Below are 27,820 nucleotides of genomic sequence, written 5' to 3' on the forward strand. Positions count from 1 at the left end.
TAAATTGACCACAAGTCCTGACAAGGAGCAACCTCTGGAATTCAATTTGGATTATTCTTCATGCTAAATCGCCACCTACTTTTATCATTCAGACTGTCAATAACACTAAAGTTTTAGTAAGTTTTCTCTTTTAGGTTAATATTATGGATTGGACTAAAATTACTATATCAAAAGCTAGAGTTGATCAATGAGTGCCAGTTCCTTCCAGCCACTGTATCAAGCCTGCCTCTGATTATATGTTATTCCACTACAAAGTCTGGTATTTAATTTCACCCTCTGAGGTTAGTTTCTTTACATCTTCCATGTTCACAAATTATTTGGGTAGACATTAGGAAGTTTGATTCCCAAATTTAAAAATTGGCAAGTATTTAATAGTAGTTTTACTAATATCGAAAAGCCCTAAAAGTGATTGGATAGTTAAGGAATATGATGATTAGTCCATTAACATTTGTGTAACACAAGAAGGATTCTGCTCAATGAAGTACATTTTTAAAATAGTGTCTCTAAAGAATTTGCCAAAGAGAAAGAGAAAAGAGTAAGGATAATCAAGGAAATGCCTACTAAAGTTACTTTAGAAAGTACTTAGTACCAAGAACAAGAAGATCCAGCTATGACAGTTTAAGGTATAATCACATTTCTTCAGAAAAAAGAAAATCTGCTATTGTGAGTGGATTTAAGTACTTCACCATGCTTTGCTCCTCCTCGTTTTTTCCTTCCACCTTCCATATATGAACTTTTCCATAGCTAGTCTTTTGAAGATACTAGATTGTGATGAGTATAAACCCTCTCAACAAAAATCAATTTCTTGTAATTTTGGCACGACCTATTCTTTATATTAATTACTTTGAAAGCTTTCAAGAAAAATATCCATCCCTCCCTGAACCGTGTTCCAGTTGATTGAAAAGTCTATTCTTTCTCATCTGTTACTTTTTCTTGTTCTTCTTTCTTCAAGGGGTTCTTATAGATTCCTATTGAATTTAATTTACTAACAAAGATTTTAAGCTTACCTAAAAGTTTATATGATTTACTTCAGCTCCCCCACATATATGTTTTATCAACCTTTCTATTATAAAGAAATCGATCTTGTAAACTTTTTCATTTTAACTTCTCTCCCATATGCCTCCTTTCTTCATCATTCATCATGCCATGTTTGACAATCTGTTTTTTCTTTTGTTTAAACATCTCAAAATAAATCACCTCTTGCATCAAAGGAAACCTACCTCAATTAAAAATTGTCAAGAATAAGTCAAATATCTATAGATGTCTGAAATGAAAAATATGAAGAAAGTTGTGTTTTTTATTTTTTCATATTCAGTGAAGAAATTTTGAATTCTAAATTGTCTCCCTTCCTCTTGCCCCACTCTCACCCTTTAAGAAAGCAAGTGATATGATATCAATTTTACATGTGAAGTCATGCAAAACATGTTTCCATATTAGCCATCTTGCAAAAAGCAAAACAAAAGAAGAAAAATACAGAAGTTAAAAGTATGCTTCATTCTGTTCTCAGAGATCATCATTTCTCTCTCTGGAAGTAGACAGCATTTTTCATCAAGGATCCTTTGCAATTATCTTGGATCATTGTATTGATTAGAGTAGCTAAGTCTTTCACAGTTGATCATCATTACAGTATTGCTATTACTATGTACAGTGTTCTAGTTCTGTTCACTTTGCATCAGTTCACATAAGTCTTCCCAGGTTTTTCTGAAACCATCCTGCTTGTTTCTAATAGCACAATAGAAACCATTATATGTTAACTGATTTTATTTCATTAGACTTTGGTTGTCCTTTGCAGTGTTCAACACATTATGCATGATTAAATGTGTTAATGAGTGAAACATTGATGTGTATGGTGTAAGTTCATATTTTATTTTACAATTGGTTATAATTCTAACTTTTTCAAGTATTAGTCTAAACTCTGACAAATATAATTTGGTGTTATGCATGTGTATGCACATTTGTATAAACCTTAAATCCAATGTACAAATCAAATAATATTTAGGCATATGAGGGAATTTTTCTTGGAGACATTTGTTCTAATGCCTACTTTCCTTGAGATTAAAGTAGGACATTTAAAAGCCCAAATTAACTCTTTTTGGCCACTAGATACTATAATGCAATAAAATTGTCACCTGTAGTATACTAGAAAAATTTAATAAAGACCTAACAACATCAGAGAATAACTAGGAAATGAGAGAAAACTAAATAAATGTATTGAAAGAGAATTAAGAAAAGGAATCAGATCAGAAAATTTAAGGCATAATACTGTACATTTTCAATAGCTATCAACATTTGAGATCCTTTATGTGTTTCTAGTTTGCATCTAGAACTCTGTCGAGATGCACCATATTATCTAATGTACAATACATTTAACACAATCTCTGTTGCAGGTTACTTAGTTATAGAAAATCCATCAAGTAAGTTGATTCAAGATTTTTTTAATGTTGACTGTAGATTAACTGGCTTGATGAATCTTGATGTGTGGTTCCTCTTTGTATGTTTATTACCAAAAAAAAAACCTCCAAGCTGGATATAAATCATAAAAGCATGACTAATTGCATGGTAACTGGAGAAATGCTTTCTCTCTCTCTGGGGTGAAGTCTGCATGTCTGTGTTTTAGCTTGGGAAGTAATACAGGGCTATTTAAACTCCTTGGGGTTTAAAATCCATGTCATTATGAGAATGAGGTCACTGCAATATTTTATATCTTCTAAAACCTTGTAATGTATAAAATGTTTTCTGAGTGACAAAGAGGTATTATGTACTTTAGAATGCAATGATAACTTTATGTACTTTCTCTGACTTAGAAAACTTGGATTGGAATGAATATTAAATTGTTAATCCCAAATCACTTGCAAACAAACTCTCATTGACATTTGTTTTATAACATGAAAGCTAAGAAATTGGACCATCATTAAAGGAAAATGAAAGGATCTTTATTGGTAAAGACAAATTCCATGCTGCTTGAGATCTTTAGAAAAATCTTACTTTTTGAATGTCTATTTTCTTGAACTCTCAAGCAGCATGCACAGTCCGGTGCCTAAAGTAAAAAAGCTAACATTCTTCCATTTTCTTTCTTTCTTTTACTTTGAGGCCAATAAGCAAGAAAGCCTTTCTGCAACACGTCGAAGAGCTCTGCACAAACAACAACCTAAAGTTTGAAGAAGAATTTTCGGTATGTTACTAGCAGTTGTCACAACATTGCGAGACCTCCAGTCGTTTCATGTGTCACATTTCATGTCCATTTTAAACAGGCAAGGCCATGAAGGACTCTGGCCTTGATAATCAATACCCAATTACCAGGTTGATTGTTTAGATAGTAATGTTACACGGATTTGGGCAGTGCAGACTTTAATGCAACCTGATCAGAACGATTCACCTAGAGTGTTGGGAAAAAAATTATCTTCTTTGGCCATCCCTCCTCTGGAAGGAGAAGCTTCCTTCTCTTCTCAGTCCTTCTACCAAAAGTAAGGTTCCATTTTTTGAGTAATATGGTCACCGTCTTTGTGTGGGATAAAAGAGCTCAAAATTCTTCATCGATTTGTACATTTAATCCTTGGATTGAGGTGGTGACTATTTAACTTAGAAGGCCCATTTTATATTAACCTTTGTAATTTGTAAGAACAGTGGAGGTACACCAAAAAACAATTTGACACAATGTTTTCTCAGATGTGTGTGAATGTAGAATAGATTAAATTAATTCAGATTTGTGTTGAGAAGGAATTGGTTTCCAACATTTTTGTCAAACTAACAAGTTTATAGCTATGTCCAGCTTAGTGCAAATAATGAATCCCTGAGTCCTGTGGAGTGGTCCCATTATTCAAATTTATGCTGTATATTTCCATTACACTGGAACCAATTACTGTATTTTACATAATTATAACTCAAAATAGTGCAAATTCAAGTCTGTGTATTTTATTTATGGGCCCACATAAAATTGGGTGGGAGGAAGAAAAAAAGGAAAAAAGTTTGGCGGAAAAACTAATTTTTTGAAGTTTACATAGAACTTTCATTCAACAAACTGTTAAGCATTTCTTATAAACACATTTAAAGCTTGTGTGTATTTTTTATTCTCCCTTCACTGCTTTGAAAATGAGATTGCATTCAAGTATATTTAGGTATCTGATCTGTTGGTTATTTGGCCTTTTAAGTTACCTTTTCTAACATGCACAATCGTTTTATATCACAGAAACAATTTTCCAATCCAGTCTCCCGAAACTTCATTTTTGATATATCAGCTATTTGAACTTACGAAAATATGAACCAAACAAAGTACATATATAGACTAGATTATAATATTTCAGTCTCTCAGGGAATAATAGCAAAAATGTGAGAAGATTAATGGTGTTTCCTACAGCTTTTTGGTTATGCTAGTTAAGTAATATTGGTCTGGACTTAATAAAACCAATGATACCATAAAATTCTTCTGAGCAGTAATGGAGGGAAGACTTTTTTTTTTAAAGAGCGAAGGATAATTTCACTAGAACAGGAGCGATTATAATTAAATTATGCATGACTGAGTAGATGAAAAAATTACCTAGCCATAAAATTTTACATTTTGTGTTTCATTTTGGGAAAGTTTCTAGTTTTACTTTTTTTTTTTTAAAGGACTGTAGTTTCAAAACCACTATTTGGGGTATGTCATTGATATAATGTATTTGCAAGTTTATTCTAAATTTTTTAGCAAGTATTTATTTTCCAAGTACTGATTTTGTAGTATAAACAAGTATACCATTAACCCATTTTAAAGATTCCATATTTGTTATTTTTTATAGCTGAGGCCATACTTAAATGTATTGTAAAAATTGTATTATACATTGTATTATCTTAATGTAGTCACATTGTCCCCCTTATTAAAATAATATATTGAAAGACATTAAAGTAGCTAAAATGATAATATGGACAACCAAAATTTTTTATTATAATGAAGTATTTATTCAAAAATTTTATTCATTATATATGATGTCATGATGCCATATCACATTAAGCAGCTGCATTACACATACAGCTAGGTACCAATCTGTGCATATAATAAATCCTGTGAAGTGACCTAGTGTATTTTAATTCATATTATTTCAAGTTATAATTAGGCAAAATACGGTAACTGGTTCCAGTGCAATGGAAATATGCGGTGTAAATTTGAATAATTTGATCACTGCACAGAACTCAGGGATTCATTATTTGCACCAATCAAGAAATAGCCATAGTAAACCTGTTAGTCTGACAAAAATGTTGAAAACCAATACCTTCTTAATACAAATTTGAATTGATCTAATTTAGTACGCATTCACAAATTTGCTGCAAATCTAGAAATGTGAGACTTCTTTCTGGCTTCCTTAAAAAAGGGTTGGAATGGTTAGAAGTCTTGGCATATGAAAATTAAACTTGTCTTAGATACTAATTTGATTTAATTGTATTTAATCAGCCTGATAGGCTGTGTGTTTAGAATTGAGGTCTACTTTCCACTTAAAAGAACAATTCAGTCAGGCAGGCAATCAAAAAGCAGCTATTAAACTATTACTATGTGACAGCCTCTCTATCTCTGTCCTTCAGTTTCTTCATCTAAAAGATGGACGTAATGATATTTGATGTTCTGTTGCCTATGTTATTGTAAAAATAATGTACTTTAGTATTTTAATTGATTTGTAGTTTCATTAACATTACTTGTATCTCTAGACATGCACATCCTAAGCCCTAATATACTTTCTCATCTATTTTCCTAGTTTCTTCATAAATTCAGCTCAGAGCAATATTCAACTAACTTTTCTTTAATTATTTCTCTTGTTACAAAATTTTATTTTATTTTCAGTTCTACATTCTCTTCCTGCCTCCTCCTCCCCCCCTCCTATTCAGAAGAGAATAAAGACTATTACAAATATGTATAGTTATACAAAATAAATTCTACATTAGTCTGGTAGGAAGGAAGGAAGGAAAAAGGAAAGAAGGAAGGGAAGAAGGAAGAAAAAGAGAGAAAAGAAAATGTTTCATTTTCTGCATTTAGAATCTCTCAGCTCTCTATGTAGATTTGGATAGCATGTTTCACCATATTGCAAAAGAAAAGATACACAAAACAAAATAAGAAAAATAAAAAAGTGTGTTTCAATTTGCACTCAGTTTATCAGTTCTCTTTCTGGAGGTGGATAGCAATTTTTATCATGGGTCCTTTGGAATTGTCTTGGATCATTGTTTTGATCAGAGTAACTAAGTAGATCTAATCAGAGTAGTTGATCATATAGCTAAGGCTGATCATCCTTATAATATTACTGTTATCATGTAAAATATTCTCCTGGTTCTGCTCACTTCACTTTGAATTAATTCATGTGCCATCCCAGGTTTTTTAAACCATCCTGCTAATTATTTCTTATAGCACAACAGTTTTTCATCACAATCACGTACCTCAACTTGTTTAGCCATTCTCTAATTGATGTGCATCCTCTCAGTTTTCAATTCTTTACTGTTACAAAAAGAGCTACTACAAATATTTTTGTATATATGGGTACTTTAACCATTTCAATATAGTAGTACCCATGTTACTCTTTGGTTGTTCATCTGTTGTTTCTCATTTTCAATGTATGTCCAGTCCACCTCCTTTTCTAATCATGCATGCCCTCAACAATGCTATTTTGCCATTTATTTCATATATGTTATAATTGTCAGTATGCTATAGCCAGCTTATGGTCACCATACATCTTTCCATTGCTATGTGGATCTCCTTCAGTTTTGATTGTTCAGAGATTTTAGTCTTCTGTAGTCCTTAATCGTACTGCCTCCCTGGATCACAGGGAAAACCCATCCATCCCTGGGAATAGCCTCCCCACTTCTGTTTTCTTTTGTCCCCACCCCTACCCTTGAGCTGCCCAGGCCACATTGAGGGTATTTGGCTGCTTATACATCTTATATAAAATGGGAGGCACCAACTCTATTCTTTCTGATGCAGTAGGAGACCTCTAGCTCTTACCGTCAATGTCTGCCACCACATCCTAAGGTCTTCTAGTGCTTACCATCTATCCTTCCTATGTCCTTTAGACCCTTGGACACTACTATTTGATTTACTTGTACAATCAATGAACACATGGGCTGTTCCATCAGCCCTGCTGTAGTCATTTCCTTAGGAGTTCATGGCATTTCCACTTCCCCTGAAACTGAACTTTCTTTTATGTGTTGTCTCCCTCAATTACAATATAAGCACTTTGAGAGAAAGAATTATATCATGTTTTTCTATTTGTATCACCATTTCAAGAAGTATCAGTTACTTCATCTATAAAATGGAGGACTTAGATTCAATGCCATCTAAGGTTTATTCTGTTTCACAACTAAAGATCCTAAAACATATTCAGATTCATTTTTGTGATACTGTATGCTAACTATGTCTACAAACTGTTCTCTTCTTGAAGAACATAGTTGAGTTTGGGGTAATTATGAGTCTTTAACTCTTTCATTTCTTCATTCTGAATCTTACTTTCTCACAGTTTTCATCTTATTCTCCTATGCCTGTCCTGTCACTGTTATGAAGTGTCAAAATATGTGTTGACTTAATTTGAAAGATCCTTTGAAGTTCTTCATATATTATTTGAACATCTGAAAAAGAAATGTCTTCACTCTCTACAAAAGGTATTGGTATGTCAACTGTAAATGTCATATTGGTCTCTCTCCTCGACCTCAAAAAGAGCAGTGTAAACTTAGAAGGCCAAATACTCCAAGCCAAGACAATTTCATATTGCCTTTGGGCATACGCTGAAACAACTTGTTTTCACCTCTCCAAGTGGAACTTTTATGCCCTCCTTGCATTTAGCTGTAATTTCTAGTTTCTAGGCAAAGATTGAACAATGTTAAAAATACCAGCAGTCAGTTAGTCAACCAACAAGCATTTAAATTAAGCACTTATTATGCAATATCAAATGAAATAACATGTAAAGATCTCTGAAAATCATTAAGTTCTATCTTAATTTTAGCTATTGTTATTATTATATGCCAAGCACTGTGGTAGCCTATAAGAATGCTAATACGAAAGTGAGACAGTCCCTTCCCTAAAGAATCTTAAATTCTACTAGGGAGGTACATTAATCTACAAGCGCTTTTAAAATCCTTGCTATGGGGTAGCTAGGTAGTAAAGTGCACAGAGTGCTGGCTCTGGAGTCAGAATGACCCGTATTCCTGAGTGCAAATTCAGCCCCAGGCACTTACTAGCTCTGTGACCCTGAGCAAGTAACTTAACCCTGTTTGCCTCAGTTTCCTCATCTGTAAAATGAGCTAGAAAAGGAAATGGAAAACCATTCCGGTATCTTTGCCAAGAAAACCCCAAATAAAGTCACAAGGAGTAGGGCATGGCTGAAAATGAGTGAACAGAAACAATGTGTAATCAGCCTGGAAACAGATAGGCTGGAGTCAGATTCTTGAGGCCTTGGAATGCCAAAATGAAGAATTTTCCTTAATCCTAAATGCAAGGAAAAGACATTGAAGTTTATTGAGCAGAGGACTGATATGGCCAGACCTGCACTTTAGGAATAATTAAATTATTGATTATTGATGATTTAAAAACCGTGTGATTATTAGCACCACCTGACTCACTTTCTTGCTACTGTTGCCATCATTACACAGAAACAGGAGGGACCAGCATTGAACAGAGGGGTATTTTCATATCTTTCATGGATTTCCAGGGTCACTTGATGAGCCTTTCAATAATTAGCTAAACCAATCCATAAACAAAAGATATAAATTGTTTCTGGTTGATTACCCTAAATTTAAGACTTTCCATTTTAGTAGAGGTTGTTGGTACAACCTCTGAGAGCAAATGTATCATCTCCACATGATGGCATCATCTAGAATTTTTTCATCTCCCTTGGTATGGACCATTTTACATTGGTTAAACTTCTCTAATAAATAATATTAGTGAAAATTTAACTACTTTTGCCCATTTCTCATGGTAATTAGTTTTTTCGGTTTTTTTTTTTAATACGTTGGGTTGGAACTATTGTAATTGCACAAACTTATCTTCTCTTCTTTATCCTTTATTTTGTTTTAGCATTGGTTGGCTTTTACCCTATTTGGGATTCTGATAACACACAAGTCACAAATTCAGAAGGACTGCTGTATCTGAATCCTCTTCTTTCCTGCTTATTAATTATAGGTCTTTCATGGAGTCAGATACTTCAAATCCTACAGCAATAACAAGGGAAAAAGCCAATCTTTTCTTTCATCTTCTAGCCCCTATAAGCTATTCTGCTGTCCTCAGTGGTTCTTCATGACCATTCATTAGTTTTCACTTTTTTGCGGTCTCTCATGTGAGCTACCATTCTTTTCAAAGTGAAATGTCTAAGTTTGCCCATGATCCACTAATTGCACAGTTTGATACTCCCCACCCCAGTTCTCATCCTTTTTGTGGCATTGATATCTATGTGACTGTACTTCCTGATTCTTCTCCTGTCTCACCAATCATTTCCTTCTCTGTCTCCTAGGCTACGCTATCTTCCTTCTGACACCACAACGTATTGGTATCCCCACAAGGATATATCCTTGCCCCTCATATATAGATATATATGTATGCATGTATGTATGCATGTATGCATGCACGTGTGCATGTATATGTGTATGTGTATGTATATGTATGTGTATATGTATACATACACATATATGCACGAATATACATATGTGCATGTGTGTATAGCATGTGTGTATAAGCTAAAATTCTTAGCATAGTTTTAAGCTTTATTAACTTAACACTGCACTAAGGATTTTATGACACTTTATATTCTCTCCCTTGGTTTTCTCTTCACCTCTCATAATTAAATCTCTGAAGATGATCTTCCCTGCTAACCTTTCTCCTGAGCTGCCTGCTTCATCTCTATCAGGAGATTCCTGCTCAAACCCTAAGGTTGTCTTTGACTTCTCTTTCTACATATATCCAATCAATTTCTAGGTCCTTGATTTAATTTCATCATATTTCTTGAATCTTTCCTATTTTTCATTTTCACTGTCTAGTTCAAGCTCTTACAGCATTTTGCTCAGACCATTGTGATAGTTTCCCAACAAGTCTACCTGTTTCTGTTGTCTTTTTTTTCCTTCATACCACTTCCAAGATAAACATCCCATGGAGAAACAAAGTAGTATAGTATGGTGAGGGGTAAAAAACATCACTTAATTTGATTTTAATAGATCTGGATTCAATTCCTGACTCTCACACTTACCAAGCTATCTGAACATGGGCAAATCATTAAACCTCTCTGAGACTCAGTTTCCTCATCTGCAAAAAGGGGTAATACTTCTACTATACACCTTACAAGGCTATTCTGAGACTAACGTTTTGTAAATTCAAAAGTACTAAGTAGATGTGAGTTCTTATATGGTAAATATTATCATTTCACTCTTCTGCTCAAACCTTTTCAATGGGCCAGTATTTCTCTATTAAATTAAAACCAAATTTCATTCTTGGAAGTTATGTCTCTGTACAATCTCACTTCAATCTACAGTTTATAGTATAGTCAAGCTAGAAAGCTTGTTTTCTGATCACATCTCACATTTTCCCAACCTCTTTCTTTGCCCGTTCATTTTCCTACCTCACTTGACCTGCTGGATCCATCTTGCAAAACCTAGTTCAAATTAATTCTGTTTTCTTGATCCAAAGTGTCAGAATACTTTGGTTTTTTGTTTGTCGTTTTTACCACCTACATCAGCTAACACAATCCATCTTGTACTTTGGTTGTTTGTGTACAACTAATCACTTCTAACTAGACTGTAAGATCCTCTGGTAGAAAAACCACATATCAATTATCTTTGTTTTCCCTTTATTTCTTGTACCTTATACATACTAAGGGCTCAGTAAGTGTTGAATGAATGAACAAATCTCAGTGTGAAAATATCAAGGAAGGCAGAATTATGTGAGTACAAATGGTAATTAATTATGATGATGTTAAAGGATAAAAAACCCTAAGTAAATAAATTTAAGATATGTTAGCTGTTTCATTGGGAGCATTTTTAAAAATGTCAGTTAGAGGAAAACTAGTTAATGGTCTCCATTAATGATAAAGAGATCAGTAGTTTAGCACTATGATAACTCTGAAAATTCTTACATATTCCTTACTACTCAATTATGAATATAATACCTTGTATCTATAAATTCCACAGCTTTGGGACACCTTTGTTTTCTCAGGGTTTTTGGGGGGTGTGTTTTTCTTAATATTAAAATTAGTAAAGCAGGACCTGAGAAAATGTCATTACTTTTTACTGAAAGCCAGAGGTAAAACAGATATTCCAACTCAGCATTTTTGCTGAAATGATTTAAAAACATACATTGTATGGCAATGCCTGTTTAATGGAGACCCAGAAAAAAATCTCTGTGACCTTTGCCAACTTCTCTAACTGGCCAATGGTGTTACCACCAAACAGGCATGAAATCAGACTGCCTTGGGAGAAAAAACAAAAATAAATCACCTCCTGCCTTCCCTCCCAATAAGTGGACGTTAGAATATTAAATGATTGTCAGTTGTCTCTATCTGATAAAATACTTAGTAATCACTAGGTTATGGAATAAGGTTATCTTTGGCTATAGGAGTGGGAAAGGGTGTTATTCATAATGAAGACTGATTTGCTAACATACGTACCTCATCACATGGCTTCATGAAGACTACAAACAGTCTCACAGAAGGTGATGGTCTGACTTTAGCCAGGATTTTGAAGGTGAAAGTTCATATAAGCTCATATTGTTCAATCTGACAGCGATGGTTGCAGCTTTGTCTCTGCCACCAACAATGGACCTGGGTTAATAGAAGAGATTGCGTGTTTGGGGAATGTTTTCAGCAATACAGATAGTTTGGGAAAAAAAGACACCCTTTTATGAGGAGAACATTATGAAAATGACACTTAAAGTGCAAGCTATTGTTATGTAGGCATTTGGTAACCTCTTGTTTCTTTTTTATGAAATAAATGGAAACTTTTCAATAATTGCATTCCACAGGAGCTCCCTAAATTCCTCCAGGATCTTTCTTCTACTGATGCTGACCTGCCTTGGAATAGGGCAAAGAATCGCTTCCCAAACATAAAGCCATGTAGGTGTATTTGTTAAATCGCTGTGTTTTGTTTGAAAAATGTTCTTAAAACATGACTGCAGTAGAATACAGTTGAATTTTCTTAGCCTTCTTTTTGAATAAATGTTTGTTATATGTGCACCGATAGGTGTTTATCTCATAACAAAAGTATGTTTCATTATCAGTTATTTTCAAATGACGTCTTTGACTTCTTGTATCTTTTTTCTTTTTAGTGAAAGTTAATATACTGAAATGATTTTCAGCTTGTTCTTTGCAAACATTAATTATGCAGGTGCAGGAAACTGTAGAACTAATACTTTCTTAGCTTTGTAATTGAACCCAAGTAACTAACTCTTTAACATTCTTTTCCAGATATTTTCCTGCAAATGAAAAGAGGTTGTAGATTGATATTTTTTCTCTTCGAGAATAAATTCATGTGATGTGTTTTTGTATTGATTTCCTTTAGGATTATAGCATTGCTTTCCTATGGATTTTCAAATACATGCTACAAGATTTTTCATTGAAGATCAGAGTGTGTGAGGACTTAAAAAGCCAGGATAGATTTTTATCAAAGGAGACAGGGTTTTATAGTGCTATAGTCAACACATCTTCATTTTTCACTTAATAAGACAAAAATGCCATTATTGTTTTAAGAATTAACAGTGATGTGGAAGGGGGAACAGAATATTCTTGGGCTAATAATAGCTATATTCTCTGATATTAACTTCATAACAGCTGTTTCTAGTCAACAAATTTTTCTAATGCAAAGTATAGATGAAAATTCCCTATTTGCAAAATTGGGAAATTTTAAATTTTTATTCAAAAGAACTAGACTTTTCAAGTATTTGTAGTTTGCTTAGTAAAGTGAAGGTTAAAAGCAAATAATTATTTGAAAATATTTTCTATATTCTTACATATACTTAAAATTTTTATTGATTCTACATAGGATACAAAATTTGGATAGAAATCAAATATGGGTTGATTTATCACTGTTAATATCATCTTTCTTGCCTCTTGGCTGGGATGTTGCAAAGAAAAATGAGATTATGAATCTAATGCCTGTAGAGCTACCTACTTGAAAGTTAGTTACTTTGAAAAATCTATTATTTTTCTGTATCAGCCACCAGTAATATTTTCTTCACTTGAAAAAGTAATTTGCTCAGTGTTAATGTATTGTAATGGCCTTAAAATGATAAATCTAGTCCTACAAGAATACACTTGATATGATCCTAGAAATAACTTGGGCACAAATAACATTTAGTACAATAAGTTAATATTATGGTTTTGAGATCTTAAAATCAAATTTTCTACACAAAATCAAAAATTTTAAAACTTTATTCTGAGGAGTTCAAAGAACTATTATCTATTTCCATAATATAACCTCTCTCAGCCTCAGTTTAATGACCTGTAAAATGGGATAATAAGACTTTAATGACCTATAACATAGGGCTATGGTGAGGAAAACACATTACACACCTTAAAACTATTGAAATATGAGCTATTGTATTTTTTATGAGTTGTAATCATTAAGGATATAGAATTGAAGCTCAGTAACTTCTTCAGAACATCCAGTGATAGAATAATGAGTAGAATCACATGGAAAGATAAAGTAAAATTAGATAAAATATCTATTGGATAAGATAAAAAGTATGTTGCAAATGAACTCAAATGAATTTTCCATTTTTTTTCCATTTCCATTTTCCAAGGTTGTCCACTCCTCTTATGACAAAGAGTTTGCGGTAGAAAATGTTCTCCTGTGTGTTCTTCAGGAGGAATCTTAACTTTTTCGGGTCCTCGCTGCCCCTTGCCAACCCTGTTGTGCTCTTATTGATCGACTCTGTCATTCCCCACAATGAGAGATCTAAACGTTCTCTTTCTCAGTTGATAATAATATAATACACAGACCAGGGAGCTCCAGATTTCTAGTTAATTCAGACAAAATGTTCTCAGAGTCTAACCTGAAAGGATCATTTTCAATCTTGGTTAATTTCCCCCACCCAGTGTTTATCCTGGGAATCTCTCTCTGTCTCTCTCTTTCTCTGTCTCTCTGTCTCTTTCTGTCTCTCTCTCTCTCTCTCTCTCTCTCTCTCTCTCTCTCCTCTTTCTCTCTCTCTCTGTCTCTCTCTCCCTCTCTCTCTCTCTTTCTCCCACTCCCCCTCTCTCTGTCTCTCTCTCTCTGTCTCTGTCTCTCTCTCTCTCTCTCTGTCTCTGTCTCTCTCTCTCTCTCTCTCTCTCTCTCTCTCTCTCTCTCTCTCTCTCTCTCTGTCTCTCTCTCCCTCTCTCTCTCTCTTTCTCCCACTCCCCCCCCTCTGTCTCTCTCTCTCTCTGTCTCTGTCTCTCTCTGTCTCTCTCTCTGTCTCTCTCTCTCTCTCTCTCTCTCTCTCTCTCTCTCTCTCTCTGTCTGTCTCCCTCTCTTTCCACCTTCTTGGAAAATCTCCAAATTAATCTGAGTGTTTATTTCCACAGATGTGGGTAATAGCAGCCTTAGCTCCAATACAAACATTCAAGGTAACAAATGCATATGGGTGGACAGCCTTTATTTTCTCCTATAGAAAACACATAAACTACTCAACGACTTACAGGAGTCCTTGAATCGATAGAAGCAAAAATATTTTTTTAGCATATCAAGCTATCATTAAATTTTTCCAAAGCACCATAAGGGTTTGACTTTTGAAGCATCATGATTTATAATATAAGGTCAGGTATATGTACGTACATTCATTTGCATTCTATACACTGCAAAATAGTAGCTCCCTCATTCGTTGTTGTCCTGCAATTGTATCTCATCAGCTGTGTAATCACATCATCAAGATGTGACAAAGGTTTGCATTCTTGAAGTACAAATGTCAGGTTTTTGAAAACCTAGATCACGAGGTGTTCCAAGCTGCCTTGAAACCATCACGGACCATCATAAATGTTTTGCAGAAACAAACCCTATATTCCCTCTTATTGCAGCATTAAAGCTATTTTTATTTAAATTTATCTTCTGTTTATGTTACTATTCTGTTGGATTTTCAAGTGTACAGGTTGGCAACACTGGTGAGTCATTCAGTAATTTCTTTTTTTTCCTTAGCAGTATTTTTGATTTTTTCCCCAATTACGTGTAAAGATAGTTTTCAATATTCATTTTTGTAAAATTTTGAGTTCCAAATTTTTCTCCCTCTTTCCTTTCCCTTTGTCCTCCCCAGGACAGCAAGCAATCTGATATAGGTTATACATGTACAATAATGTTAAACAAATTTGCACATTAGTCATGTTGCGAAAGAAGAAGAACAAAAGGAAAAAACCATGAGAAAGAAAAAAACAAAAAAATGAAAATAATATTCTTCAATCTGCATTCAGACTCCATAGTTCTTTCTCTGGATGTGGTCAGCATTTTCCATTGTGAGTCTTTCAGAATTGTCTTACAGCATTGTATTGCTGAGAAGAGCTAAGTCTAATGTAGTTTGTCATCGCACAATGTTGCTATTGCTAGGTGCAATGGTCTCATGGTTCTGCTCACTTCACTCAGCATCAGTTCATGTAAGTCCAGTTTTTTTTCTGAAATCCACTTGCTCATCATTTCTTATAGCAAATAGTGTTCCATCATGTTCATATACCACAACTTGTTCATGCATTCCCCAGTTGATGGGCATCACCTCAATTTTCAATGCTTGGTCACCATAGAAGGAGCTGCTATAAATATTTTGAACATGTGGGTCCTTTTTTTCCATTTTTTATGATCTCTTTCAAATACAGACCTCGTAATGGTATTACTGGATCAAAGGGTATGCATAGTTTTATAGTCCTTTGAGCATAGTTCCAAATTGCTCTCTAGAATGATTAGATCCATTTACAACTCCACCAACAATGCATTAATGATCCAGTTTTCCCACATCTTCTCCAACATATATCATTTTCTTTTCTGTCATCTTAGCCAATCTGATAGGTGTGAGGTGGTACTTAGAGTTGTTTTAATTAGCATTTCTCTAATCAATATTGATTTAGAACATTTTTTCATATGACTATAGATAGCTTTAATTTCTTCATCTAAAAACTGCCTGTCCTTATCCTTTGACCACTTATCAATTAGGAAATGACTTGCGTTCTTATAAATTTTACTCAGTTTTCCATATATTTGAGAAATGAGGCCTTTATCAGAGACAATGGCTGTAAAAAATAGTTTCCCAGGTTTCTGCTTTCCTTCTAATCTTGGTTGTGTGGTTTTTTTTATACAAAAATTTTTAAATTTAATGTGATCAAAATTATCCATTTTACATTTCATAATGTTCTCTATGTCTTGTTTGGTCATAAATTCTTCCCTTCTTCATAGATCTGATAAGTAAACTATTCCTTGCTCTCCAAATTTGCTTATGGTATCATACCTTATGTCTAAATCATGTACCCATTTTGACCTCATCTTGGTATAGCGTGTGAAATATTGGTCTTTGCCTAGTTTTTGCCATACTATTTTCCAGTTTTCCCAGCAGTTTTTGTCAAATAGTGATTTCTTATCCCAGAAGCTGGAGTCTTTGGGTTTATCAAACACTAGATTACTATAATCATTTACAACTATATCTTGTGTACCTAACCTATTCCACTGATCCACCACTCTATTTTTTAGCCAATACCAAAAATTTTGATGATTGCCCCTTTATAATATAGTGTTAGATCTGGTACAGCTAGGCTACTTTCCTTTGCATTTTTTTTTCATTAATTCCCTTGATATTCTTGACCATTTGTTCTTCCAGGTGAATTTTGTTATTATTTTTTCTAGCTCTATAAAATAATTTTTGGTAGTTTGATTGGCATGGCATTAAATAAGTAGATTAATTTGGGTAGAATTTTCATTTTTATTTTATTAGTTTGGCCTACCCATGAACAATTGATATTTTTCCAGTTGTTTAGATCTGATTTTCTTTGTGTGAAATGTTTTGTAATTGTGTTTATATGTTTCCTAGGTTTGTCTTGGCATGTAGATTCCCAAGTATTTTATATTGTCTACAGTTATTTTAAATGGAATTTCTCTATCTCTTGCTGCTGGACTTTATTGATAATATATAGAAATGCTGATGGTTTATGTGGGTTTATTTTATATCCTGCAACTTTGCTAAAATTGTTAATTGTTTCAGGTAGTTTTTTTAGTTTATTCTCTAGAATTCTCTAAGTATACCATCATATGATCTGCAAAGAGTGATAGTTTTGTTTCCTCACTGCCTATTCTAATTCATTCAATTTCTTTTTCTTCTCTTATTGCTAACACTAACATTTCTAGTACCATATTGAATAATAGTGGTGATAATGGACATCCTTGTTTCACCCCTGATCTTATAGGGAATGCTCCTAGCTTATCCTCATTACATGTAATGCTTGCCGATGGTTTCAGATAGATACTGCTTATCATTTTGAGTACAACTCCATTTATTTCTGTGATCTCTTGTGTTTTTTAATAGAAATGAGGGCTGTATTTTGTCAAAAGCTTTTTTTTTTATCTATTGAGATAGTCATGTGATTTCTGTTAGTTCTGTTATTGATATGGTCAATTATGCTGATAGTTTTCCTAATATCGAACCAGTCTTGCATTGCTGGTATAAATCCCACCTGGTCATAGTGCATTAGCCTGGTGATAAATTTCTGTAATCTCTTTGCTAATATTTTATTTAAAATTTTTGCCTTAATATGCATTAGGGAAATTGTTCTATAATTTTCTTTGTTTTGGCTCTTCCTCATTTAGTATCAGTACCATATTTGTGTCATAAAAGGAATTTTGTAGGACTTCCTCTTTGTCTGTTTTCCCAAATAGTTTATATAGTATTGGCATTAATTGTTCTTTAAATCTTTGGTAGAATTCACTTGTAAATCCATCTGGCCCTGGAGATTTTTTCTTAGGGAGTTCATTGATGGCTTGTTCAATTTTTTTTTCTTAAATAGGGTTTTTTTAATATTTTATTCCCTTATGTTAATCTGGGCAATTTATATTTTTGTAAATATTCGTCTATTTCACTTAGATTGTCAGTTTTTTGGCATACATTTGGGCAAAATGGTTCCTAATTAGTGCTTTAATTTACTCCTTCTGTACCTTTTCATGTGATATAATTTACTCTATTCTGCCTCTCTTTTCCTCTTCTCCCAGTACAATCCTTTTTTCACCCCTTAAGTTTTTATATCATAACATCAAAGTCAATTTATACCCAGACCATCTATGTATACTTCTATGTATACATCCTATGTATACTCCTAATAGAGATAAAGTTCTCAAGACTTACAGGTATCACCTTTCCATGTAGAGAAAACAATTCAAATCTTATTGAATAACATGTTTTTTTCTTTCCTGTTTACCTATTATTCTTTTCTTGAGCCTTGTATTTGAAGATTGAATGTTCTGTTCAGCTCTAGCCTTTTCGTCAGGAAAGTTTGAAAGTCCCCTATTTCATTGAATGGCCATCTTTTCCTCTGAAAGATTATGCTCAGTTTTGCTGGGTAGGTGATTATTGTTTGTAATCCAAGCTCTTTTGCCTTCTGGAATAACATATTGCAGACCCTTCATTCTTATAATGTAGAAGCTGCTAAGTCCAGTGTAAACCTGACTGTAGCTCCTTGATATTTGAATTGTTTCTTTCTGGTTGCTTGCAGTATTTTCTCCTTGATAATTCTATAATTTGGCTACAGTATTCCTTGGAGTTTTTATTTTGGGATGTCTTTCAAGAGGTGATTGGTGGATTCTTTCAATGACTATTTTTCTCTCTGGTTCTAGGATGTCAGGGCAGTTTTCCTTGATAATGTCTTGAAAAATGCTATCCAGGCTCTTTTTTTGATCATGGCCTTCAGGTAGTCCAATAATTCTTAAATTATCTCTCCTGGATCTATTTTCCAGGTCAGTTTTTTTTCCAATGAAGTGTTTTACATTTGATTTGATTTTTGATGTCTCATAGAGTCATTAGCTTCCACCTGCTCAATTCTAATTTTTAAGGAATTATTTTCTTCAGTTAGCTTTTGTACCTCCTTTCCTACTTGGCCAATTCTATTTTTAAAGGAGTTGTTTTCTTCAGTCGATTTTTTCTGCTTCCTTTTCCGAGCTGTTGACTCTTTTTTTCATAATTCTCCTGCATAAGTCTCATTTTCCCCAATTTTTATTCCATTCTCTTACATGATTTTTAAGATCCTTTTTGAGCTCTTCCAACAGCCCTTTTTGGGCTTGAGACTAATTCATTTTCCCCTTTGAGATTTTAAATGTAGGCATTTTGACTTTGTCCTCTTCTGAGTTTGTGGTTTGATCTTCCCTGTCACCATAGTAGCTTTCTATGGCCAGGGCTGTTTTCTGTTTCTTACTCATTTTAGTCTATTTCATGACTTTTAAAGTTGAGCTCTGCTCCTGGGGAACAGGGGGAACTATCCCAAGCTTCTTTATACTGTGGGTCAGGGTCCTAATCACTGGCTTTCCACACTACAGCCTCAGGTGCTTACTACTTGCCCGCTGCACTGAGGGTGGCCCAGCTTAGTTGAACCAACCTTAGTTGTGCTGGGGTTCTGGGGCTCACCATTTGCCTTCTACACTGGGACTAGAGGCCTCACTACTGGCCTGCTGAGCCAGGACCCAGAGGCCTCAGTTGATGATCTGTGCTGATCTGTGCTGCGGCTAAGAGCTTGCTTGGACACTGTCTGTGCTGGGCTGTGCTCCCCTTCTATCCAAGTGAGACAGACCTTTCCTGAAGACCTTATAAGTTATCTTAAGGTAGAAAACTGTTTCACTCCATCTTTTTGTGGGTTTTGTCATTCCAGAATCTGTTTAGAGGCTTGATTTAACGTTATTTCCAAGGGAAACTGGTGAGAGCTCAGGCAACTTCCTGGCTTCTTTCCACCATCTTGGCTCTGCCCCTCTGCCCCCCCCAGTTAGTAATTTTAGGGGCAGTCTTAGTCACTGAAATCCAACAGAAGCCTTCCCCCATCCTCTCAATAAGGTACCTGTGGGTTCACCTACTCACCAAGGGAAACATTTGTGCATATCAGTTTGACCAGAGGGTTATTCCCCTGATCAACTCCCTTCCCCCATTACAATAATGAGTTTATATTTATGTATCACTGCATGGTTTGCAAAATGAATTACATATGTTATTTCTTTTCATGAGAAAAAGTATAATATAATGAATGAAGAGCTAGCTTCAAAATCAGGTGGATCTGATTCTGACAGGTTCAAATTCTGACTCTGACATATTCTGGCTATCATCTTGGACAAGTCACTTGACATATTAGTATTCTAGAAAACTCTCTGCTAAGACTATATATAGATTGCAGATAAAGTGCTAACCTGCACTAGTAGATGTGGTTTCCTCACTTGAGAGTTCCTTATCCCAAGGGAATCACAGACCTGGTTCCCATCCCTATCTTAGTTCATCCATCCAAAGGACAACTTAGTGGAAAGAGTGCTAAACTAAGAACCAAAAGACCTGAGTTTGAATCCCAAATCAACTACTCATTGACCTTAGCAAATCACTTACCTCAGTTTATTCATCTATTAAATGAAGGGATTATACTAAATAATCTCTAAAGTCTTTTATTTCCATAAATCCCATCATCCAGATAAGCAAGGAAGTGCAAACATTATTTTACATATGAGGAATATGAAACTTAACAAGATAAAGTGAATTACCCAATGTTATATGGCCAGAAATCATACCTATGTCCTATTACTTAGAGCCTGGTAATATTTCCACAATGTCACTAAGTCCTCCAACTAAGCCCCCACCACTAGTCATCACTTATATAGTTAATGACTTAACCTCCTACTTCACTGAGTTTAACATCAAGCATGCATTCCTTCAGTTCCCCTCCATGATTACTCAAGATTTCTCTACATTATATACTGCTAGAGGCAATGTGGTTCAATGGAAAGAGTGGTGATTTGAGAATCAGACTTGGGTTCAGATTCTGGCTCTTCCACTTATTACCTGTATGACGTTTGAGTAGATAACTTGACTTCTGAGCCTTACTTTTTTGATATGTGAAATGAAGGGGTTGGACTAGGTGGTCTCTAAGATCCCTTCCAGCTCCAAATATGTGATCCTTCAGCATCTACTGTCATCTAGAATGACATTTAACTTCATCCAAGGTGTTGATAACAATGTTAAGCAGCAGACGGCAAAAAGCATACCACCAGAGACAAAGTGATATTGACTCATTAATAACGACACCTTGATTTCAGTCATTCAGCAAGTTTCAGTTTAAAGGTTTCTTGATCAGATTTGTCAGATTCACAGTAATTAAGTTTATTTGTTTATTTGTTTTAACAGGCTGTTATTAGATGAACTCCATCCATGGTCAAGAATCCATCCTTCTTATATTTTAAACCACCATTCAAAAATATAAATCCTATCCTTAGATTTGATCATCTTTGCCAAATGTTCATTCTTCAAATCTACCTTTCTCTTCTGAGTGCTCTGCCACTCAGCTAGGTGGTGCAATGGTTAAAGGGCTGAGTCTGGAGTCAGGAAAACCTAAGTTCAAACCCAGAAGTCACTTAACCTCTCTGTGACTCGGTAGTAAAATGGGAATAAAAAAGCACCTATATCCCAGGATTGTTGTGAGGTTAAAATGAGATAACATTTATAAAGCATTGAAAATCTTAAAACACAATATAAATTGTAGTTATTGTGGTTATTGTTGTTATTACTAGATCAATCAGTGGAAATGATGAACTTTCTACTTATGGTCCCTAAGGTCCTCAGATCGGTTTGGGTTTTTTTGGTATATGTTCAAAATTCTTAGCAACACTTTCTACATCCACGCTTATGATATCATTTCTTCCCAGATTAATCACCAAGTCTGAGTACAGTATTGTTCTTTGGGTTTGACAAGTCTTCCTAGGTCCTCTGTCTTGGTTGAATATATGCTCAGGGAAGTCAGAAGACTTATGTCTTCTCAACTGTGTCAGATTCACAAATAGTTTTCCCAATATGCCACATCAAGGAGTTACTGTTACTCAATTCCCCCTTCCTCTTTCCATTACTGAATGATCTCTCAAGCTATGACTTTTGTTGATCTGCATCATCTACTCACTCTAGGAACACCAGGAACTGTTCTCTTCTGAAATCCTCCTGACAGCCTTCTATATGAAGACTCTCATATTTATTGCTTAAATGCTAATAATACTCAGTGGTCTTTCTTCTGCCTTCTCTGTTCCAATTTTCTAAGAAAGGTGAAACATTCCCTCTGACTTGTGATTGTATTTCTTCCTTTCCTCTTTGAAATACTTGACCATTATTACATTTAATTCTCTTTAATGACATGGACTAGGGATTTTAACTTTTGTGTATATGAGTGAGTGAGTGTGTGTGTGTGTGTGTGTGAGAGAGGGGGAGAGAGAGAGAGAGAGAGAGAAATAGAAATGGGGAGAAGGGAGAGGGAGAGAGACCCTTCTGAGAGTCAGATGAAGCCTTTCTTCTTAGAGGCTAATCTAACATTTGTGCATAAGTAGCTAGTGAAATATATAAAGCCTCCGGAGCTGAAATGTCAGTCTATGGAATTGGAGAATCAGATTCTATATTTCAGCATAACAAATTAGTTCATGGAAGTAAATTTTAACTCTGGCATGCAAAGGAATTAAGCCACTTATCTGAAGTAACCCAGACTCATGGTTTTTTTTTTTTTGCTATTTATTCTGAAAAGTCTGGATGGCATGGTGTCTAGAGAGCCAGTCTTAGAGATGTGACAACTCAAATTTAAGTCCATCCTTTCACATATAATATTAACAGTGTCCCTAAGCAAGTTACTCAATTTTATAGTGTTCTAGGGAACTCTCTAACACAGTGTTTCCAAGAAGGTGCTGATCCTTCTTGATAGAAATCCTAGGTCCAAAGTCTATCCTACTATTTATTGTATTATTATTTTTATTATAACAATATCTCATTTCCTTTCTAATTCTGTGTGATTCTATGATCTTATTTATGAAATGAAAACAATGTAAGTACCCATTTAAATGAAAGCAGCAAAGGTTCCTTCTAAAATTCCTGACCTTCAACTTTGAAGTTGTTTATTCACCCTGTAGTATTAGTCCCAAGGTTCTGAAAGCAGGTCTCCCAAATGTTCTGTCTTCTTCATTTGATTACATTTGCATATCTCCTTAAGGCATCAGACCATACATGACAGACTCACTAAATTTATCCTTCCCTCAAGTACTAATAAAAATTCCTATGCCTTCTAAAATGTTATATTGCCACCAATTACCACTACTTCTTTCCTCCCAAACTGACCCCAAGCATATTATTTAATGGAGTAATTTTCCATGTGGATCTTTGATTCCCAATTTCTATGCAATATGAGGAGAGTACTGGCATTAATTATGAATGAACCCCTAGGAAATATCACCCCTTAAGAAATGATGTTCCCAAATCATCTGAAAGTTTTAGATCAAGGTGGAATGTATGTAGTACACATCATTACTTTGAGAGACTGAACCATAAGCCTTTGCTCTTATAAATGCATGATATTTTTCCATAGGACTGAAAGCGGGATTTCAAGCTCACAGCTTCAAAATGCTATACTTACTAGCAAATGGATATAGAGTAGATATCCAAACCTTCATATTATCAGATAAAGTAGTCTTTGTGAAAGCTTTCCAATACAATGAAGGTTTAATTTCTTGGTTTCCAGACACTTAATGTGCTCCCTTCAGTGATAATAGTATTAAACAGAAATCCATTAAAATGGTTTTATTATGCAGGAATCCAAAAAAGTTCTTTCTCAATCAAGTGGAACCTTTCTCTATCATGATAATTGTGGACATCTATAGAGCATATTAAGTTTGAGAGGATTTTATATACACTACTGCCTTTGAGACTTATGATGCTACAGGCAGGAATTAATTTTTTGTACACTTTGAGGCTCACAACCATATTGGAGTTAGATACTAAAAGGTTTAGTATTCTCATTTTGTAGGTGGGGAAACTGATGCGTAATAACTTGCCTGTGGCATAAAAGTAGTAAGTATTGGAGGTAGAATTTAAGCCAGGACCTCCTTAGTCAAAATCCAAAATGTGATGTACTTCACTATGGTCCCCTTTCCTTTAATGATATAAACATAGCAGGTTAACTATCTGTATATGCATACTATATCTTTAAGCTTGAAGCTGCACAGGTTGCTTTCGAAGCTCTTTAGAATTACAATTTACTCTAAATGAACATTGGTTCTGAGTATGTTTTCTTATTTTCAGTTAAGAATCAACATTGATGAAGTTTATTTTTTATAGATAATAACAACAGAGTGAAACTAATAGCAGATGCCAGTTTACCAGGATCTGATTACATCAATGCCAGCTATGTATCTGTAAGTTATATGTATGTTATCTGTTTTTTAGTTACATTTCTATATTACTATGCTACCTTCTTTCAAGCAGCAGCTACATGGAAACTTCCACTGATTTTCATGTAGCAAAGTTGTATGGTTTGTAAAATTATGTGTCATTAAAAAGAAATATTTGTCTAGGATTTGGGAAAGCTAGATGGTACAGTGGATAAAGTGCTGGACGTGGAGTCAGGAAGACTCACCTTTCTGAGTTCAACTCTTGCTTCAGGTACTTACTAGCTCTGTGACCCTGGGCAAGTTACTTAACCCTGTTTGCTTTAGTTTCGTTATCTGTAAAATGAGCTGGAAAAGGAAACAACAAATCAATCCAGTATATCTGCCCAAAAAACCCCCAATGGGGTCACAAAGAGTCAGACACAACTGAAAAATGACTGAACAACAATACTTAGGATTTAAAGAAGTCAATGAGTGAGCTTTTTCTAGTTGTTTTTAATTTTTAATAAGGATCTGTGTTTGGGTAACTACTTAGACTAAAACTTATCTTTACTTTACCTGTAAGATGTAATTCAACATGAGAAATGTAGTAGATAGAGAGCTGGTTAGTAAGAACTGGGTCCAAGTCCTGCCTTTGACAGATGTTTTCTGTCTGTATAAACCTGGGCAACTCACTTAACTGGTCAGCATGCCTGGCTTCTAACACCAAAAATTGCAAAAGGGTTGATGATTTGCACTGACAGTGACAGCTTTGTCATTGGAAAGCACAGAGTAGAAGTTCCCTATATCAGAGGAATCACTTGTCCAGCCAAAGCCCAACGTAAATGCATGTAAAGAGAGAATTTAAGTATCAAATCATATTTTCCATTGACTTGTGAGGGACCTTAAATGATACTTAGATAGATGGATAGAAAGATAGAGGGATGGATAGACAGATAGACAGACAGACAAATAATTTGTTGTGTTTACTATGAACCAGGAACTATGATAAGCACTTAGAATACACAAAGAAGCAAGCATGTCAATCCCTACTGTCAAAAAATTTACATTCTATTAGAGGAAGACAACACATAGAGGGGAACATTCTCTTATCTATTCAAAAATTCCCCCCTACAACATTCTTGAATAATCTTCTACTCTCTTCTTAAATACACCATACCTCATTATCTCATGAAACAATCATGAAAGAAGCTGGCCAAAACCCTTCTGATTTCCAGAACTTTCCAGAGAGCTATACTACTCTCTAGGACCACTTGAAGAATATATTCTCCTGAGGACTGGTTTCCTCTCTAAAATTTCTAAGAAACTTGGCAAGATTTCCTAGCTAGGCTGCTATTTAGGATTATCAGACCCCCCCAAATGGACCCCCACAAACCCTAGCAACAGCTTTCCCAGAAACATTTCCCACACTCTTGAATTCTATAGGGCATTTTATGGAGATGTATCCATAAAAGAATGGTTTAAGTAATGCAAAATACATAAAAGCAATCTAGCCAATGAAAGCTACCTGACTGAAATTGATGCCCTCTGCTTCTCACAGTAGAAGATATAAAACAACATGTGGCAAATTTATAGGTAAAGATTTTTCATACCTTCAAATTTACAAAACAGCGCCAGGAAGGTCACATTCTTGGTTCCTCATGACAGGTCGTAACGGTTTTTGAAGAGTTATAGTTGTTAGATTTTCCTTATATAAAGAGTTATAATTGTTAGCCCTTCCTTATGTATTGAGCCCCAAATGTGTCTCCCTGAAATATCCACCCACAAGCACCTTATCTGCCTTCCAAAGCTTTATAGAATAAGTCTGATACACCTATAACAAGGCTCCTTGACCTTTTTTTGTGTATTGGACCTCTTTGGAAGTCAGGTGAAACCAATTGACCCCATCTCAGAAAAATGTTTTTAACTGCATAAAATAAAATATATGGAATTACAAAGGCAATGAATTATATTGAAATACAGCTATCAAATATCTATGTGAACACTCCAGGAAATAAATTAAAAGTCCACTCTTTGATCAGATGACAAGTTTGCAGAAAATATGAAAAATTTGAATTGGCTGAAATATATGTGGTTATGTGTGTATATATGCATACATATGTATATGTGTATATATGTATACACATATACATATATGTATGCATGCATATAAATTATATCTAATATAATTATAATAATTATTATATATAAAAACTTGTATAAACTCTAGGGATCTCCTTAGATGAGGGAATTTCCTCTACCAATGCATGCTGACACCTTTTCTATCACTTATAATCTTAGAGAGTTCCTCAGAGAACTAAGAGGTTAATACAGGGTAATACAGCCAATGTTTAATGTTAGAGGTAGGGCATGAACCCAGGTCTTTCTGATTCCAAGGCCAGTTCTCTAGCTGCTATACTATGATGCCTTCATCCAAGTTAATAAAAATATTGGACAGCACCCTGGAGAATTGTTCTAGATTTCTCTCTCCAGTGCAACATAGATACACTAATGACTACTCTTTGTATTAAGTGGCTTGCTCCATTCCAGATATGTCTACTATAATATGATCTAACCCACATTGCTCCATCTCATATATAAGGACATGAGATGCATGGTATATACCATGTAGGTGAAATTCCACAATGAAGTTAATCTGGAATGACCTACTCTTGAGACACTCTTGTTGCCTCTTAATAATGACCGCTCCTAAGTGCATTCTGACAGTTTATCACTAAACACTGAGTATATTGTACCTAATTATTATATCAGTTGTTTGTGCTGAGAAATTTTAGGATCTAATTTTTATTTAGCCTGGAAAAATATAAACAGGCTCTAGTAGTTATGTAAAGTCTTCTGATAAACAAAAGCAATAGGATTCTTTCTGCATATAGATGCAGTATTTATTAATTTCTTCTTCTTCTTCTAGGGCTATCTATGTCCAAATGAATTTATTGCTACCCAAGGACCATTACCTGGAACAGTAGGAGATTTTTGGCGAATGGTCTGGGAAACCAGAGCAAAAACTTTAGTGATGCTAACACAGTGTTTTGAAAAAGGACGAGTGAGTTACTTTAAAATGATTTCATAAAATCTGTGCTTTGCAATTGTATTGCTTTGTGTGAACTGGGGGTTAGTTTTAGTGCTTTCAAGGTGATAAGGCATTTGATTTAATCAGAGGTCATGATAAGAAGTTTTTATTTTCATGGCTTACTATTTTTTTCTGAATGCAGATCCGATGCCATCAATATTGGCCAGAAGATAACAAGCCGGTGACTGTATTTGGAGATATAGTGATTACCAAAGTATTAGAAGACATCCAGATTGATTGGACCATCAGAGATCTGAAAATTGAAAGGGTAAAAATAGAAGAAAAGAAGAAGTTATTTGAGTTAGGAAATGGAAGGAAAACCTTTAAGAAAATTCACTTCTAGAGCTATAACTAGTAATTTGACCTTCAATTTGATAAGCATTTATTAAGCACCTAGTATGTTCCAGAATTGTGGTAAGTTATGGAGACACAAAAATGAAAGAGGTCTGCTGTCAAGGAGAT

The 27,820-nt window shown here is 34.6% G+C and overlaps 1 protein-coding gene across 1 annotated transcript in view; it reads left to right on the forward strand.

The window, feature by feature from the left end:
- The window catches only part of PTPRQ (protein tyrosine phosphatase receptor type Q), a 267,228-nt gene that overhangs the window by 224,069 nt on the left and 15,339 nt on the right, over positions 1 to 27,820 (forward strand). The window contains 6 exon segments of the mRNA XM_020993501.2: positions 2,388 to 2,414; positions 3,091 to 3,172; positions 11,948 to 12,038; positions 24,239 to 24,315; positions 27,197 to 27,331; positions 27,501 to 27,626. Coding sequence (XP_020849160.2) covers positions 2,388 to 2,414; positions 3,091 to 3,172; positions 11,948 to 12,038; positions 24,239 to 24,315; positions 27,197 to 27,331; positions 27,501 to 27,626 — 538 coding nt within the window.

This window comes from Phascolarctos cinereus, unplaced genomic scaffold, assembly GCF_003287225.1.
Source record: "Phascolarctos cinereus isolate Bilbo 61053 unplaced genomic scaffold, phaCin_HiC Scaffold_1;HRSCAF=81, whole genome shotgun sequence".
NCBI classification, from domain to species: domain Eukaryota; kingdom Metazoa; phylum Chordata; class Mammalia; order Diprotodontia; family Phascolarctidae; genus Phascolarctos; species Phascolarctos cinereus.